This window comes from Populus alba, chromosome 9, assembly GCF_005239225.2.
Source record: "Populus alba chromosome 9, ASM523922v2, whole genome shotgun sequence".
NCBI classification, from domain to species: Eukaryota; Viridiplantae; Streptophyta; class Magnoliopsida; order Malpighiales; family Salicaceae; genus Populus; species Populus alba.
In genome coordinates this window covers 3,494,861-3,512,294 of record NC_133292.1, presented here as the reverse complement: position 1 = coordinate 3,512,294, position 17,434 = coordinate 3,494,861, and the positions used below count along the sequence as shown (strand labels likewise).

Below are 17,434 nucleotides of genomic sequence, written 5' to 3'. Positions count from 1 at the left end.
TAAATTGTTAATGTTAAATTTTTTACTATTTAGTTATCAAACTTTCATGACACGGATTTCGGGTTTGACGGGTTAACCAGGTTTGACGGGTTAGCCCGATTAATTCTGGGTTAACCCATTAATTTTTTTTTTCCTGTTTAGTTATCAAACTTTTACAACGCGAATCTAAGGTTTAACGATTTAACCCAGTTAATTCATATTTTTTTTCTTTTTCTTCATTAGTTTTTTTTCTTTGTTTTTTTATTTTTAATTAATCTATTTAATTATCACACTTTTATCATACGACCTTGCAACCAGACCCACATCCAATGCTATTGGGTCTGGTATTGCAGCCAAACCCACTTAAATTTGGGTCATGCAAATTTAATGTTATTATTAATATCATAGATGTTATTATTGGGTTAGGTGTTGCAACTAAACCTAAAACTATTGAGTATAACTTTGTAGAAAAACCTAACATTTTTAGATTTTAGCTTTTTTTGAAATGTAAAAAATAATTGACCCGCGGCATCGCGCCGGTCATTTAACCAGTAATAACTAAAACTTGTCACATAGTCTTCCACTGGTGCTAAATCGCTTGTATAAATAAGAGTAGTGTACAACTAGATCGCCCCAAGTACGAGTAAGTGGGTGGACTAGAGGTCGGAGAGAGACAGAGAGAAAAAAGCAAGAGGGAGAAAAATGAAAATGATGCAAGACGAAACCCGGAAGGGTCCATGGACAGAACAGGAGGACATTCTACTGATCAACTTCGTGAACTTATTTGGAGATCGACGATGGGATTTTATAGCAAAAGTATCAGGTTTGAAGGTGGCGGGAGACAAATATAGGTATGCATATGGCGATGGGTGGTTTTGTAAAGGAACCACCTTTAACCACCTGGTTTTGTTGTAGGTTTGAACAGAACAGGAAAAAGTTGCAGGTTGCGATGGGTTAATTATCTCCACCCTGGTCTTAAAAGAGGAAAGATGACACCTCAAGAAGAAAGACTTGTCCTGGAACTTCACGCCAGATGGGGAAATAGGTTTGAAATAGGATCGGAAGTTTCCCTTTTTTTTTTTTTTTTTTTTCACAATCCGTTCTTTTATTTACTGTTTATTGCCTCTGCCTCCATGATGATCACCAGAGATATATTACTGGAAACTTTTCCGATTCTAACTTACACTCGGATTCTGATCCTCGCCTCGTGACTTCCCTTCTATGCTATGTACAGTTTTAGTATAAATCTTAACAACCATCTCGTTTTGTCCTCGGAATCTCTGATAGCGCTGTTCATATTATTAAGTATTTTTTATGGTACAAAATCTTGTGCAGGTGGTCAAGAATTGCTCGCAAATTACCGGGGCGAACTGATAATGAAATAAAGAACTATTGGAGGACTCATACGCGGAAGAAGGCTCAAGAAAGGAAGAGCGTCGTGTCCCCTTCACTGTCATCTTCAAACTGTTCCTCTTCATCAAATATCACTACAATGAATTCATCATCTCCTCCAGGAACTGGAGACGCAAGTTTTTACGACACAGGGGGGCTTGAACAAGTTGCTTCAGCAGGAAAAAACGGAGAGGCAGTGCAAGAAAAGGGATACTCGATGGATGACATCTGGAGAGACATTGAAAACACTATTGAACCAGTTTGTGATGGGTTTAGTGAAGAAGGTTGCAATTTTTCTTATCCTTCGCTGGCTTCTCCACTGTGGGAATATTGCCCAGACATGCTTTGGAGCATTTCTGTTGAAGAGAGCAAGATGTTTCTCCCTTACGACGACGGCACTATGCTTTTGACAGGCTAATCAGAAATTCTTTATTTAAATTTGTCCATATATGTGATATTTCTCCGAGGAAACTCTGACCTGTATAGCATGAGTTTCTCCGAGCTATTTTATGGGTAACCTGTCCAAGTGTTTTGTGTGTTTTCACTTTTCATCTAGGAAAAGATAACCCTGTCAAATCTTCTATGAGGAGATCATCATGTTCAACAATGTATAAGCATCAATTTCGAATTCCAAGTTTCTGCTGCATGAAAATTGGTTCAATCAGCATCTCAGCATCCTATTCGATTGGAAATCTAAGCACTTCTCATGATAAAAAAGACTGGAGATTAACCCTCGAACACCCGATCCATTTCATCTGTAACAATTACTATGCTCGGTCCTGGATTTGATTTCCAGGTACTACCATATATACAGTTCTTCACCCAAAACCCCAGACTCGATAGCGATGCCAGACCATACTCAATGTCCTTCATAATCTTTCGTGGGAAACAAATATTCTTCTATTCGTCAATTCTTATCTATCCTCTGCATATTCTAAAAGAAATCATTCTTCACATCAATATTCTTGCAGAAAAAAACATCAGGCCCCCACAAGCTTTCTTGGAATTGAATTATGAGTCATGAATAGCTTTGCTTTCACTATCTCCAGGCCTCCAGCCTCCAAATGCACGGTTTAAAAATCATTACCTGTGCTTAATTTTGAAGGGAAGGGCGGCTGGTCCGTTTGATCCTGGTGGTTGCTTTTTAATAAATTTTTTATTTAAAAATTAATTAAAAAAATATTTTTTTATTTTTAAAAAATTATTTTTATAAAAATTATTTTTTGAAATATAAAAAAAAAAGAACAAATGAGCTGCCACATTTAGAAACGATTGATCTTATGGGCTGCTCAGCTTTAGAATGGTCCCGATAATGCTGCTATCTATCTTCCCGGAATAATATAATGGCTTAGTGCTCAGCTTTTCAAATCCATTAATAAGTCTATTTTTTTAGATTATCTTCACATTCAGTCTTTCATCCAATGAAGCAATATAGCAAAAGGAACAGGAAAATGAATGGACGCTTTCATGGCACCGAGTTTGATTTAAATGTCCATCTTCCATTGCGCAGGCCCCGCTAGGCCACTAATGTCAACAGCGCACTAGCAAGATCATCCAATCCTCGACAGAGGAGACGGAGTAAAACGACTGGACTGGCCATTGATGAAGGCTTAGAATGAATCATGAGCTTTCCAGGTTTTCAACGGGGAAGCAGATATGATCAATTATATGCTCAAACTCTATACACGAGTGATGATCTTCTTCTTTTGAATCATTTCAAGCAGAACGTTCACTTTCAGAACTTTAATTGCTGAGGTTCTTCCACAGAGAAAGGGATGCTATGAATGATTCTCACCTTCCCCCACCAATGGCTACATGTCCATCTTACAGTGCCACACTTTTTGCCACTATCTGCAGTATATTCCTTCATTTTTCTCCGACTAGCTGTACATTTCATCTTTTTGTGTATGGCTGGAAATAGTAAAATCTTATGCATTCCTTGAAATTATAACAAGTTCCCTGCAATCTCTTAACCCTCCCAATATTCATTAATTTAATGTTTTTTCAAGATATATGTTTTTAAAAAAAAAAAAACACTTGAAAACAAAAACATTGGAGGTATAAGTGACAAGATCATAAGTTATTGAGATATAATAAATAAATATATTTGATAATTTGTAATTTGGAATCACTATAATTATAGTGCCCTGAAATAAACACAGCAAGCCCTCATGCTATTGCTTGTGGGATTTTGTTTAACTCTTATCTCCATAATCTCGTTAAATTACTTTGAATGGATTGAATCAATTTGAGAATATATTTTAATTTTACGTGAATAAAAATATAATCTTGATAATGTGTAAATTGATTGGAAAATACTCTTTACCATTGAATGAAGAAAATAAAAAATACGTATTTCTGAAATGTTAAAAGGGTCTCCCTTAATGATGATTATTAAGAAATATGTTTTTTTTTTAAAAAAAAAAGATGAAGAAGAAAGAAAGTAGATGCAAAGTGAGAGGCCCATTGGACCCAATATAAAAAGAACTGGGCCATAAATTAGAAATGGTCAGCTCAGTCCATTATAATTTGTTTTAGAAAGTAATAATTGCTTCTCTCTCTTTTTTCTTCTATGGACTCCTCCTTTAAATAAACTCACTCAGAATGAAGTGCTATTTAGAATTTATTCTACAGTATGATTATAGTTGTTTTTTAAATAACTTTTTATATCAAAATATATATTTTTTTTTTATTTTTTAAAAATTATTTTTGACATCAGCACATTAAAATGATTTGAAAACACTAAAAACATATTAATTTGAAGTTAATAAAAAAAATAAATTTTTTTTAAATTTTTTTCAAAAGCATTTTTAAAACGCAGAAATAAACAGGCTCTAATTTTTTATGACAGAGTAGTTTCTCTCTCTCTAATTCTTGTTTGCTTCTTTTCTACTCACTCATTCAGTGGAGCCTATACTTCTGCTGGAGATTTGATATGTTAGTTTTTCAATCTTATTATTTATTTATTTATTTATAAATAAAATGAATTTACATACAAGCAAATCACACATTATTATTATCATTATTATTATTATTATTAGAACACTAAAAGGAGTTGGATTTTTTTTATTGTGTAAAACACTATTATTCATATCTCATGTATTAGTGTGGATGGGCTATGCAATTTTTTTTTGTTTTTTCAAGTTGCTCCTCAAACTTTTTTTTTTCAATGATACAGTCCAAATTGAAGACTAATTGATTTTGATTTCTTATGAAATGATGAGATTGAAAAAAGAGGGACTAAAATAAAAAAGATATCAAACATGGGAGCGTCATAAGTTTTGTAAAACATGCACTTTGATCCTTCGACTTTAAAAATCACATAAATTATATAATTTCAGCACCTCAATATTTTTTCCAATTCAATTTGATACAAACGTTTATTTTGTTTATTTTTTAGTCCCTATTTGAGATTAAAAAAAAGAAAAAAAAAAAGAGAAAGCTCACCAGATTCGGAAGTTAGATAGATAAAAGTGTCGTTGACATAAATTTAAGTCACCAAAATAGATTATATTTATGTCAACAGATTTTATTTGATGATAGGAGTTTATATTAGATGTTGTTTACATTTCAAATTTGTGAAAAAACATATTAAAGCTCGGTTTGATTTTTAATTTAGGGTTGATTTTGATTTTTGAAGCCATAGATAAATTTACAATAGTTGCTACAATATTTTTATAGGTATTTTAAGTTAAAAATAGGTTGAAAATAGGTTTTAAAATAATAAAAAAAACTTAATTCTTAATTTTTTAGCTACTACAATTGCAAAGAATAAAAAATTAAAAGCCCAGTTATACGAGCTTTTCAGGATAAGCCTGCGCATGAATATAATTACTTGAATATTGTAATCCATACTAAATTTTAGGGCTGAGCATTTTCGGTTCGATTCGGTTTTGGACCAAAATAAACAACCAAACCAAATTTTTTTTTTTTTTTAAGTTTTTTGAACCGAACCGAAAACCGGTTTAAACCGATTAATTTCGATTCGGTTCGGTTTTTTCCCCTTCCAAACCGGTCGATTCGGTTCACTTTTAGCAACCCAATCCTTATCAAGAATCTATACAGGCCAAAACAGGGGTTTGAATCCTTATCAAGCATCAAGAATCTGTACAAGCCAAAACAAGGGTTTGCTTTTAACAACCCAATCTTTATCAAGCCAAAACAGGGGTTTGCTTTTAGCAACCCAATCCTTATCAAAAATTTGTACATCAGCCATGGTACAACCTTTTACATGTAAAGGATTGTCTCGATTTTTTTTGTTATCGCATGAAAGCTTCAATAGCAACTGAAGAATCTGTACATTAGCCATGGCACAACCATAGCTCGTTCGAGTTTGATGAAGAAAAAGAAAAGGTCGAGGAAAAGTCTATCTATGAGGTTTATCAAGTAGGTGTTCGTGTGTGTGCTTGGGGGGGGGGGTTGCTGGTTTAGAAGCTCGTTCGAGTTTGATGAAGAAAAAGAAAAAGTCGAGGAAAAGTTTGTCTGTGAGGTTTATCAAGTAGGTGTTCGTGTGTGTGCTTGTGGGGGGGTTTGCTGGTTTAGATCTAGAGAAGGAGAGATGCAGAGAGCAAAGACAAAGGGAGGACTTGCAGAAGATCCAGAGAATGAGAGAATTGAGAGATGCAGAGAACAAAGGCAAAGGAAGGATTTGTTAAAGATCCAGAGAAGGAGATAATGGAAGGGAGAGATGCAGAGAGCGGCGATTAGTTTTATGTTTAGGAATGCTACTTTAGGTTTAGGGTTAAAACATTTCCTATTTATACTTTTTTTATTTTAGTGTTGGCCTAGTTGAACCGGTTCGGTTTGGTTCGGTTCAATCGATTTCAGACTTTAGAAACCGAAACTGAACCGAACCGGAACTTTTTTGTGATTTTTTAATCGGGTTTTTTTTTGTTCGGTTTTTTTAGTTTAATCGGTTTATCGATTTTTTTGGCCACCCCTACTGAATTTATTCTTATTCCACTGTGTTTGGGGCCTTTGGGCTGATCACTTAACAGGTTTTCTAATAGTGTTTTAGACTTTAGTACTTTCTTTAATTTACTCAATTTCACAAGACAAAAATGTAGGATCAATTTCCGAGCAATTGTCTCAATCGAAGTGGAAGCATTCACCTAAACCATGTCGAGCGGGCACAAGTGGGAGATTCTCAAGGAAAAACAAGACAAAGGTAACTGGAATCGAATAATAACAGAAAAACCAGATTATAAACAACGCAACAACACCAACATCATCTAAACCTTCAACCCTGTTTCATCCAAAGCATGTATGTTTTCATCTTCTTAGAAGTCTGAAGAGGCGAGCTGCTCGTGTGTGGCTGGGCTAATGAAACAGACCTCGTAGACAATGGCAGCAATTGCAGAGCCAACGAATGGACCGAGCCAGTAGACCCAGTGGTTGTCCCATGTCCAACTCACGACTGCTGGTCCAAAGGAGACTGCGGGGTTCATGGATGCACCATCAAAAGCACCACCAGCTAAAATGTTAGCACCCACGATGAAACCAATAGCGATGGGTGCAATTATCCCGATGTCACCCCTTTTCGGGTCTACAGCTGTTGCATACACAGTGTAAACCAAACCAAAGGTCATCACAATTTCGAAAACAACCGCATTCCATACACCAACTCCAGATGATAGAGAGAAGGCTGATGTTTCCTGTAACACGAAAAGAATTAAACATGGTTCAGTAAATACCATATAAATCAACAATAATATAGAGCTAGCGATGGAGTAATTAAAATCCATACCAGTCCACCAGTTGCAAGCTTAAGAAGCAAACAGGCAACTACAGATCCAAGGCACTGGGCAACCCAGTACAGAACACTTCTAATGAATGTTATGTGGCCACCAAGGAAGGCACCGAATGTAACAGCAGGGTTTACGTGCCCGCCGGAAATGTTGGCACCGACTGAAACCGCAACAAAGAGTGCAAAAGCGTGAGCCAGCGACGCCGCTACTAGCCCGGCCGGTGTTGATGAGCCATCGTCGGTAAGCTTGTCTGGAAAACATCCATCATTTTGATTATTTATAAATAGAATCTCTCATATCCAGAACATTAATGTGTAATCAATCTAAATTGAGCTGGGAAAAAGAGAGAGTAGGGAATTAATATGTTCTTACTGAAAGCCATGCCAGAGCCTTCTCCCGCAAAGACAAAAATGAGCATGGAAATGAACTCTGCTAAGGCTGCCCTGAGCGCATCAATCTGGCCGACCTCTGCAGGAGATCCGAACGCAATGCTAGTGATTGCCATTTTTAAAATTAATTAACTCTACACCTTCAAGCCTGATTTCAGACAGCCTTAAAATTTGTTTTTTCCCTCTTGTCTCTGAAGCTGATGATCCCTTGGTGACATTATATATAGAGGACTAAGGAGGTCTCAATATCTAATGGAACAGCCATGAACCGGTTATATCCGGTTACATCTTGATTTCTTAAGATCTCCTTTCTGGCAGCCACCTTCCATTTTGTTGCTATTTCACCACGTGTATGGCTAATGTGACATAGACCGGCCAATCGAGGGTGGAGAAATTCTCATCACCGACCAATAGCTGGTAGATGGTGGGTCCTGCAGTGATTGTCGAATGACCGCCCATTGGATTTGTTTATTAGGGTGACGTGGACGGTTGGGATAGTTGCGCTGCCTTCATTTTCATTCACTAATCAAGCTTAATTATTGTTAATAAAGTTGGTTTTGTTTTGGGATGATATCACCAATTGAGCTACGATGTGTAATGTGATGTGGAGCTGTAGTCCAATCGAGTGGATCAGTTGAAAGTGTCGTGACAATCTCAAATACAGAGAAAAAAAAACGATGAAGAAACGAAATGGTGGGACTTGGATTAGGAAAAATATTAATGTTGTTACTACATAATTAAACTTAAACTTGGTTATGATTTGAAAAATTAGGTTTTAAAAAAAAATTATAAATTACTTTTTTTCATAAATAATGTTTTAAGAGAAACTTTTTAGTGGGAGGACATTTGCACCAGTTTTCAAAAAATTTAAATTTTATTTTTTTGTTAAAATTTAATTTTGTTTTATGCATTTTGGATCGTTTTAACACGTTGATCTTAAAAATAATTTTTTAAAATAAAAAAATATTATTTTAATGCATTTCGGTATAAAAAATACTTTGAAAAACAACCACAACCACACTTCCAAACATACATGTGTACTAATTAATTAACTAAACATTTATAAAATTGTAGTGTGTATTAATTAATAAAATACTTTAAAAAAATTATAATTAAGGCAAAATTTAGTTTTAACCGCACTTTATAACAATATTAAATGATAAATGTTTTGGAAAATAATTAATTAACATGTCTTTCACAATTTTCAGTTTCTAAGGAATGTTATTTATACAAAAATAAAAAAGAAATTTAAAATTCTTCACAGGAAATTATGATGCTGAGAGATAAATAGTGATATTTTTATATTTTAAAAAAAAAATTATAATTCATTAAAAATAATAAAAATATCCGCATCAATGATTTGTCTCTTCTTATTGTATATGTTTCTATCTTCAAATCTATGAAAGAACTAATATAATATTATTAATTATTCTTTTAACACTATAAATTCTTATATTTAACTTTTTCTTAATTACACGTAATATTTATTGAGAAATGGAGAAAGAAAGGATCAAATGAGCTGTTAAAATAAATAGAAAAGTGGGTACTAAGGGCAACGGTGGGCTCGGCATTTACATTTGGATACATAAGCATAAACGATTAAAATTGAACCGACCATATTCATTAATGTTTGATAATCATTCCAATGCCATCATGTCATTAATCCATGCTTTTAATAATCTTGGTTTCCGTATGATTTCATCTTGTCCTGGAATATCACTGTCAGGTTTCCATCTCCTTTTTATTTTCTAATCTTATGTGCTTAAATTTATTAATCTCTGGACGGCTAGGTGGGCTGCCTGGAAAACACTTTATCCTCCCTCTCTTATTATTTTTTTTCCATCAGAAAAATATAAATTTTATATTTTATTTATTTGATAAAAATCAAATACAACAAAAACAAATATAAAAAAATTAACAATTTAAAATAAGGATAAAAAATGCATCTATCTAATTAAAAAAAATTTCATTCTAGCTTTTATATATATATATATATATATATATATAGACCACAATATCTTTAATCAACTCAAGTTTATTTGTTAAATTCATAACGCGGATTATAAACCTGATTAAGTTTAATAATTTTAATTTTTAGAATCTTTTATTTTATTTAATTATATAGTAATTATTATTTAAAAAAACAGAATGATATTACTTAAAAACAAAGTAAAAAAAGTATTATGAAGGGCTGAGTAATAACTATATATAAAAAATAAATCAAAATAAGTTATTAAACTCAAATCAAAGTCAATATAATATAAAAAGATGAGATTGAAATAAAATAGTTAGATTAATAAAAAATATTAAAGGACTAAAAAGAATACTATTACAATCTAAATTATTTCTATATTCTTTAATTGAGGTTACCATGGGTAGGGTTATCCAATTATTTGGTTTAGAAATACCAATCTTGAGCCCAGCCTTATTTGAAACAAAGTCGGCCTTCGAACTAAAGCTCAAGTTTAGGCTGCCAACATGTTCTACTTGGGCTCAATGGGCCCATAATCACATCTTTGAACAAATCTTGCAACACATCAATAATAACTTATTATTATTATTATTATTATTATTATTATTAATGAGAAATCATCCTAAATTTTGAGCATGGTTACACTCTCTATTCTTTGATTTATATACTAATGTTTATAAAGTTGATTTAACTTTATATGCCAAGTTAGGAATTCATGAACTTAATCAACAAAGAAAAGTCTAAAATATATCACAATATTCGCTATTGTGAGCTTATTGTAAAAGAAATATTACAAGTTTGTCACTCCCTCCTACCATTGATATCATTTCGTCATCTCCCTATCACTATTTATGCCTGTGCCTCCATCTTTGTATTTTTTTAATCTTATTATCGACCAATAGTTAAATATAAACCCACAAACATCAATTTTATCATCCTTTTTCACTCAAATTTATGGACTCTTCTTCTTCTTCCTACTGTCACCATTTCTGCACTTTTTTTTCTTTGAAATAACAACTAACATTTCAGCATGCACTTAGCTTCAATTCTCCTATCTACAACAACAAATACACAAATCAAATTATTAACTAAAAGTAAGGAGATTAGACACAAGAAATAAATGTTGTGTGTGATCCTGTACTATATAATGGTGAGACCACCACATTAATTAGTAAGAAACATGTAATTGCTTCTTTAAATTAATACATAATTTGTCAGTATAGAAGACAGGGAGCATAAAATAATTATTTATTATAAAATAGCTTTAAAATAAATAAAGTAATCATTTATTACAAAATAAAAACATCCATAAATTTCCTCTATAAATTTCATAAGCTACATGTCACTCTTTTCCATTAACAAGCCCACCCTTTTCACTACACTTATTTTTTATTTAAATTTTCACCAAACCTAAATCTATTTCTTATTTCATCGTTTCTTTGTAATACCAAAATATCCCTTCATTTCTCTATTTAATTTCTCATTTAGGTTCTTGTTTATACTTTTTTGTTTTTTTAATAATGGATGTTAGGGTCAACTTATAGCGCATCTCGACTAATCCCTCGAGATCATGAAATTATCAATCATGTAAATCTCTAGTGACCTTAAGGTTTATAACACTTAAACTAATGACTTTTAGGAAACAAACTCGAATCCTCATTAGTTAAGTTGTACCTTTTAATTTCTTTAAACACCTTTTTATCTTTAAAAGTTGTTGTTTTGGTGTTAATATTACTCTTTTCTCTTTAGTGTCTTCCCTGGTTGACCTTGGATATTCGATTTAAACTCATTTTCACCATTGATTGCCATCTTCACCCCTTTGAACATCTTTTTCCTCCAAATCGAAACCCTACTCAGCGAAAAGGAAAATAAGACACCGTTTTGTTGAGATATGGAGCTTTCTTCTTTGATGTGCTGGACAAGTCCATGGCTAATTATTTCAACATCTCAACAAATATATGTTTAGCGATGGAAGAACGATTCTAACTTTGCTTTACTCTAGCTTTGTTGTCGTTCGCTGGCTATTTGATTAGTTTGATTTGTTCTTTGCTAATCGTCGTAAAGAGATAAGAAAATTTGTGACAGTTGATTATATTATATACACGGTTATTTGGTGTTTTAATCGAAATTTAAAATTGACGTTGACTTTATCATAAAGTATAATTTTTAAAAATAAAAAAATAGAGCATTACCCTACTCAAAACATAATACATTCAACGTAATGTTTTCTTTAAAAAAAACTTGTGTTTCTTTCTGTATTTAAAAAATATTTTTAAAAAATTTTTAATTTGTTTTTTTAGATTAATTTTTTTATATAGTTTTATATTATTTTAATATGATAATATCGAAATAAACTTTAAAAAATTAAAAAAATACATATTATTTTAATATATTTATAAATTAAAAAAATCTTTTCTTTAGCCTAGAGGCGAGAAGTAGAACCAAAATTCCGACCCATCTGGGTGCAGACCAGCAAGAGCACGCGATAGACTCCCTCCGCCAAAGATGGGTTCTTAATCTGGTCTCCCTATGCCTAAAATGGGCCGACAAGTATCTCCACGAACATGGCCTTTGTCCCCTCAAAACATAAATTAGAGCCCAGTGAGTCCTTCATGGGCTGAAACCATGCGAGAGATTAAAAAGTGTACAGTGCCGGCCTTATATGAAAATTTAGAGTGAATTTTTCCTGTTTGTTTTAATAATAAAAAAAAGGTCAATTAGGTATGGTCAACGTCTTAGCTTTATTTTCTATATATTTTATTTTCCATACATTAATATGAAAACTAATTAACCCCATTACAGAAATGTGTCTTCCAGATATTTATCACTTGAAGCATTTGAAAAGGAGGAGACAATGCCTTCTAGCTTGGTTCCTTGCCGTCTCCCACCTACTCTCCCTACACCATTTAAAGCGTTCATCTAAGTGAGTTTACATCGGGAAAAAAGAAGAAGAAAGAAAGTGTCGAGACTTTTGAGCTAGCTTTTACACCGTAAAGCTAACCTAACTGATGTAATTTAAGTCAAAGCAAACACCTACTATTTGTATGGCCAGTCAACTAAGGATTGAAAATGTAAGATCTTTTTGGCGATCATTATTAGGTTTTATGCGGTTAAAATTCACTATAATTGAAGTTGTTGCCTTTTTACCGGCATCTCACTGCATGTCTGGAGGAACCATGGTGAGTATTTTGTGACATTACCTCGCCACTATTATTTCAGTTTACATAATTGATAAACTTAAATTTAACAAGACCGTTTGAAGGTTTAAAAACTCTTGGTTTCAAACAATGTATTTGTTCTTAACCCTAATAAGTTTTCTATTGGAAAAGAGCTCATCCCTCGTCAGCTTAATTAAAGAAAAAACACAACTTTCATAGGTTCGGTCTAAAAACAAATCTCAATTTCTATAAGCTTAATTACATTTTAAATCTTATATTAATATTGTGTAATAGATAATATGTAAAAAATCTTTCAATAGCTTATAATATTTTCATTCTATTAATGTTTGTGTAAGAGATATTTTTTTTATTAATACTGTCAAGACAATTACATTCTAGGCATGAACTATATAACACTCCATGAATTCTTTAAACTTCAAGTTCACAATTTTTATTTTTTATTGCACATATATTTTCAAAGTATCCCTATTTAAAATATCATTATTTTCTCTTTATAAAAAAAAATAAGTATATAAGAGTTTCAAAAACTATCAAAGACGACTTTTTGCAGATACCAACCACCAACCATTTTGGTTTGCTAGGCATCAAGTACCGGTTACCGGTTATCTTAGCCATAAAAAATGGATAAGATTGCTAAAATTAAGAGATTAACTAATTATTCAATATATAACTCTTGCTTCTAAACTACTTGAATTTTTGAGATATTATCAAACACTTAAAATTAAAAAAAAAAATCAATTAAAAAAAATAATCACACAATGGATTTAAATTTTGAGTTTTTTTTTTTTGGCTCTGTAATAGTTTTTTACATGTGTATTATTTTTTTTTCTAATTTATTTCTACAATCTTTTTTTTCTAATTAATTGTAAATAAAGTGTTTCTATTTTTTTAAACTTTTGATCATTAATACAGATTAGGGGCATTCTATACATTTGCTTAAGAGATATGTTGGATTTTAACATGTATATCACCATTAAAAGGATTCATTAAACACTTTGGTAATGTTTGATATGCTCAACAATATAGATTGAATTGGACTAGATTATACTGGATTGAAAAAATAATCATATTGTCTTGTGTTTGGTGTGCATTGAACTAGATTTCATAATTTATCTTATTTCGTATTTGGTAAATATTGAATAAGATAGAACATATTGTAATGACAATAATGCCCATGTTTTGTCTAATTTCTAAAGTGTAAATTATAACTAGGTATTCAAATATAAGGTCAATATAAAATATGAAAAATCTAGTTTACTATTAATAAGTATATTGTCAAACTTATATATTTTTAAAAGTAATTAGATATGGTGTTTTCTCACTCTAGTTTATATTGAATGTTGAAACTATTAATATTATAATAATTCTAGTCATAAAATTTAAACTAGAATGGCAGATCGACCCAGTACCCAATAAGGTCTGGATTTAAAAAAAAAATAAGAAAAGAATTATCAGATCTAACTCGGTCAAAAACTGGGTAAAAAATCCATTGACTCTTTTTATTATTATTTTTTTAATCAAAACCAAGTTGTTTTTATTCTTTTTTAAAAATAAAACCAGGTTAACTCGGGTTGACCCTCCTTACCTCTAACTTGGACTTTGCCTCTAGTTAACACTCGAATCAAGTTTTAAAACTATGATAATAATCACTTTTAACTTTATCTTGACCCGAGTCAACCTAGGTTGGTCCTCCTGATCCTTGACACGATCCTTGCCCCAGGTTGAACTCTAGTCGGGTTTTAAAACTATGATAATAACTATTTTTATCTTTATATTGACCCGAAATCAACCCAGGTTAATCCTTCTGGCCCATAACTCGAGCTATGTCATAGGTCGACTCATGAGTCATGTTTTAAAACTATGATAATAATTATTTTTATTTTTATATTGACCCAAATCAAATTGGGTTGACTTTCCCGTACCTTGTCCTAAATTGACCCCCAAGTCGAATTAAAACTATAATAATAACCATTTCTATCATTACATTGAACCAAGTCAACTGTCAACCTGACTCGTGACCCAGGCCTTGTTCCGAGTTAATCCTCAAGTCAAGTTTTAAAATTATAATAATAACCATTTTTATCATTGCGTTACCCAAGAAAACCCAGGGTGACCCTTCTGAACCATGACTTGGATTATCCCCAATCGACCCATGAGTTGGGTGACCACTCATCAATAAAATTGATTAGTCAATAATAGAGTTTTGAGTTTAAAAAAAATAAAAAAATAATTAACCTGACTTGACCTATAAAAAATCTGAGTTGACATATGACTCGAGTAAAACTAGTAAAAAACTTATGGGCTTTTTTTATTAAGCTTGTTTCTTACTTTGATTCTTTTTTTGAAAACAAAAATGATTTTATATGAATGATACTATAGTCATTTCATAAATAATAACTTTTGTGCAAAGAATTGGATAACCTTGTCCTATTCTTTACGAAGAGACTAAAATTTTTTTCAGGACAACAACTTTGAATCATAGTTTTGAAACTCAGCCCGGCCTGAGACCCGACCAACCCGGGGCTGGAACCGGATCACGTTGAAGAAAAAACAAGGAAAGAAAAAACCCGGTGTGACTTGGCTGACTCGACGACCCAGTCAAAAACCCGGTTGCAACCCATTGATTTTTGTTTTTTTTTTTTTTAACTAAAAAGACACCGTTTTGATTAAAAAAAAAATTGATCCGGGCGACCTAGTGACTCGGTCAAAACCTGGAACTCGGGCCTAACAACTATGCTTTGAAAAGTATAAAAACTGATTTTTATACCATGCAAAGATGCATCAAGCATCATAACAAAAGAATTATCATTTCAGTCCATCTTTTTCCAGAATGAAAACACTGCTGCAAGATTTTATTGACTCGATTTGTCCTATTAATTAGGACCATCGTTGTTATATAAGAATATGAATTATTCCAACCTTTTACCATTAGAATGATAGAAACAAGTAACAACAATGGAAATTAAATGGTTGTGTTATGCCGAACCACGTATCTTGCATTTAGGGCTTGCGGTGATTGCGATCAGGAAGCAGGGATGAACTCGAAGACGACGCCTTCTTCTCCTTCTCATTTCCATAACCCAGCAAGGCAAGTTGGAGAGTGCTAAGACTAGGAAAACTTGTTGAAGTTGATAGCAACTACTGAACTAGAAGTCATAACCAAAGAAGAAGTTCGCGTTTTGCATAATTGGCTGGATGCGCTTATTTTCCAGAGCATCATGACAACCTAAGATTTATTCCACATTCCAATTCCTCTTGGAATTGAATATGGAAATTAGGAAACATGCATGTATGTGAACGGGTAGCCTTTCATTTCCTTGTCTTAAAGTTATTTAATAAATTAGATGAAAAAAGCCAGATGAAGAAGAGAATTATGATCAATTCAATGTTATTAATTACTAATTAAAAATTGGGTGTGTGTGTGTATGCATGCTATGAGGGGGCAAATCTTTTCATATGCAAGAAAAAAGAAAAATATGGGGGGCAATTCATGCATTTTTAGTATGACCTATATGAAAACATGGAGAAGTACAAGGATTAGAAGGAGAGATTCAAAAATTCAAAGAGGCATGCAATCCCCCCCCCCCTCTCCATGAGGTAGCTTTGCCCTTTGATCATAACGTCCATAAGGGACAACTTGCATCTTTTATATTCACACATATATTTTATTGTTTGTTGAAGGGAAAACTCAAAAATATTTTCATGGATTAAAGAGAAAAATTTAAATTTAAATTTAAATTTAAAAAAGATTTAGATGAATCAAATCAGATCAAAATAACAATTTAAAATAACTATAATAAAATATTCATATGTCACATCAAACTCAAATTTTTAAAGAAGATTTTACGTATTGTTTTTATATTGAATATTACTTTGTTGTTTATCAAATTGTTGAATTCCTTGGTTTGAAATTTGTTGTTTAAATTAATTTTGTTTTTATTATTTTTTTTCAAACTGTATTGTCTATTTTTATATCTTACGTTATTTTATTTATGTTTTAGGGTTTTAATTTTTGTTTTTTTTGGGTTTTTTTTTTTTGAACTCGTAAAATGCATTATAAACCCTTCAAGGAGTTAGATTTAGTCAGATCAGTTTCGTAGAAATATAATAAGGTTTTACAGTGTTTTGGGAGTTTTAATACTATTTCAATATATTCTCTATGTTTCTGTACTTGCTACCGTGCATGAAACATGCTTGATGTTGTCCGATGACTCCTTTATTTCTAAATTACTGTACCTCCCCTTCTTAAATAGCACCGATCAACCAGGAGAATGACTGTTTTTCTGTGCTTTAGTACTTGTTTTCTCCTTCTGAAAAGCATAAGAGTCAACCTCAAGCCTTGTGGTCTCTGCTAATCTCTACAAATTAAGACGATTAAATGCCATTAACAGCACCACATCATAATTCATGTGTTGTCCCACAAAAAAAAAAAAAAAAAAAAAAAACTATAGAACAAGCCATATGGATCTTGGATGAACACTAACTAGAAGCCGCCACGACCCATGATTCGAGATTGATGACATCCATTTCCTAGCTAGCAAGCAAAATGACACTCATTGTTTTGTTCCCCACTACGGCAAATGCCGTTTGTAGACTGCTTTCCTCTTCGAAGACTGGATCGATCCCCACACCGAAAAACAGACGACCCATCAAGTTTCTTGTGGTTTTTTTTCTTGAGTCGCCGAGTCAGCTCCGGTGTTAAGCCTCCTGGGTCACATGCGACCCCGTAAAGTCAAGTGCTTTTGTCATGTGCCAGCGCCGACCGTCCTCAGGCCA

At 32.5% G+C, this 17,434-nt stretch overlaps 2 protein-coding genes across 2 annotated transcripts; one reads left to right on the top strand and one right to left on the bottom strand.

Annotated features, from left to right (window-relative positions):
* The first annotated feature begins 776 nt into the window (after positions 1–776).
* Positions 777–2,032, top strand: LOC118053749 (transcription factor MYB48). Its single transcript, XM_073411237.1, is given in 2 exon segments — positions 777–1,024; positions 1,315–2,032. Coding segments are annotated over 2 exon segments (723 nt in total). The 3' UTR covers positions 1,790–2,032.
* A 4,402-nt stretch (positions 2,033–6,434) lies between these two features.
* On the bottom strand, positions 6,435–7,715 carry LOC118053750 (aquaporin TIP1-2). The gene is made up of 3 exons (XM_035065103.2): positions 7,491–7,715; positions 7,118–7,368; positions 6,435–7,025 (listed from the first exon to the last, which is right to left on the bottom strand). The coding sequence occupies exons 1-3, from the start codon at positions 7,621–7,623 to the stop codon at positions 6,651–6,653; spliced, it is 759 nt and encodes a 252-aa protein (XP_034920994.1). The 5' UTR covers positions 7,624–7,715; the 3' UTR covers positions 6,435–6,650.
* Between the last annotated feature and the right edge of the window lie 9,719 nt (positions 7,716–17,434).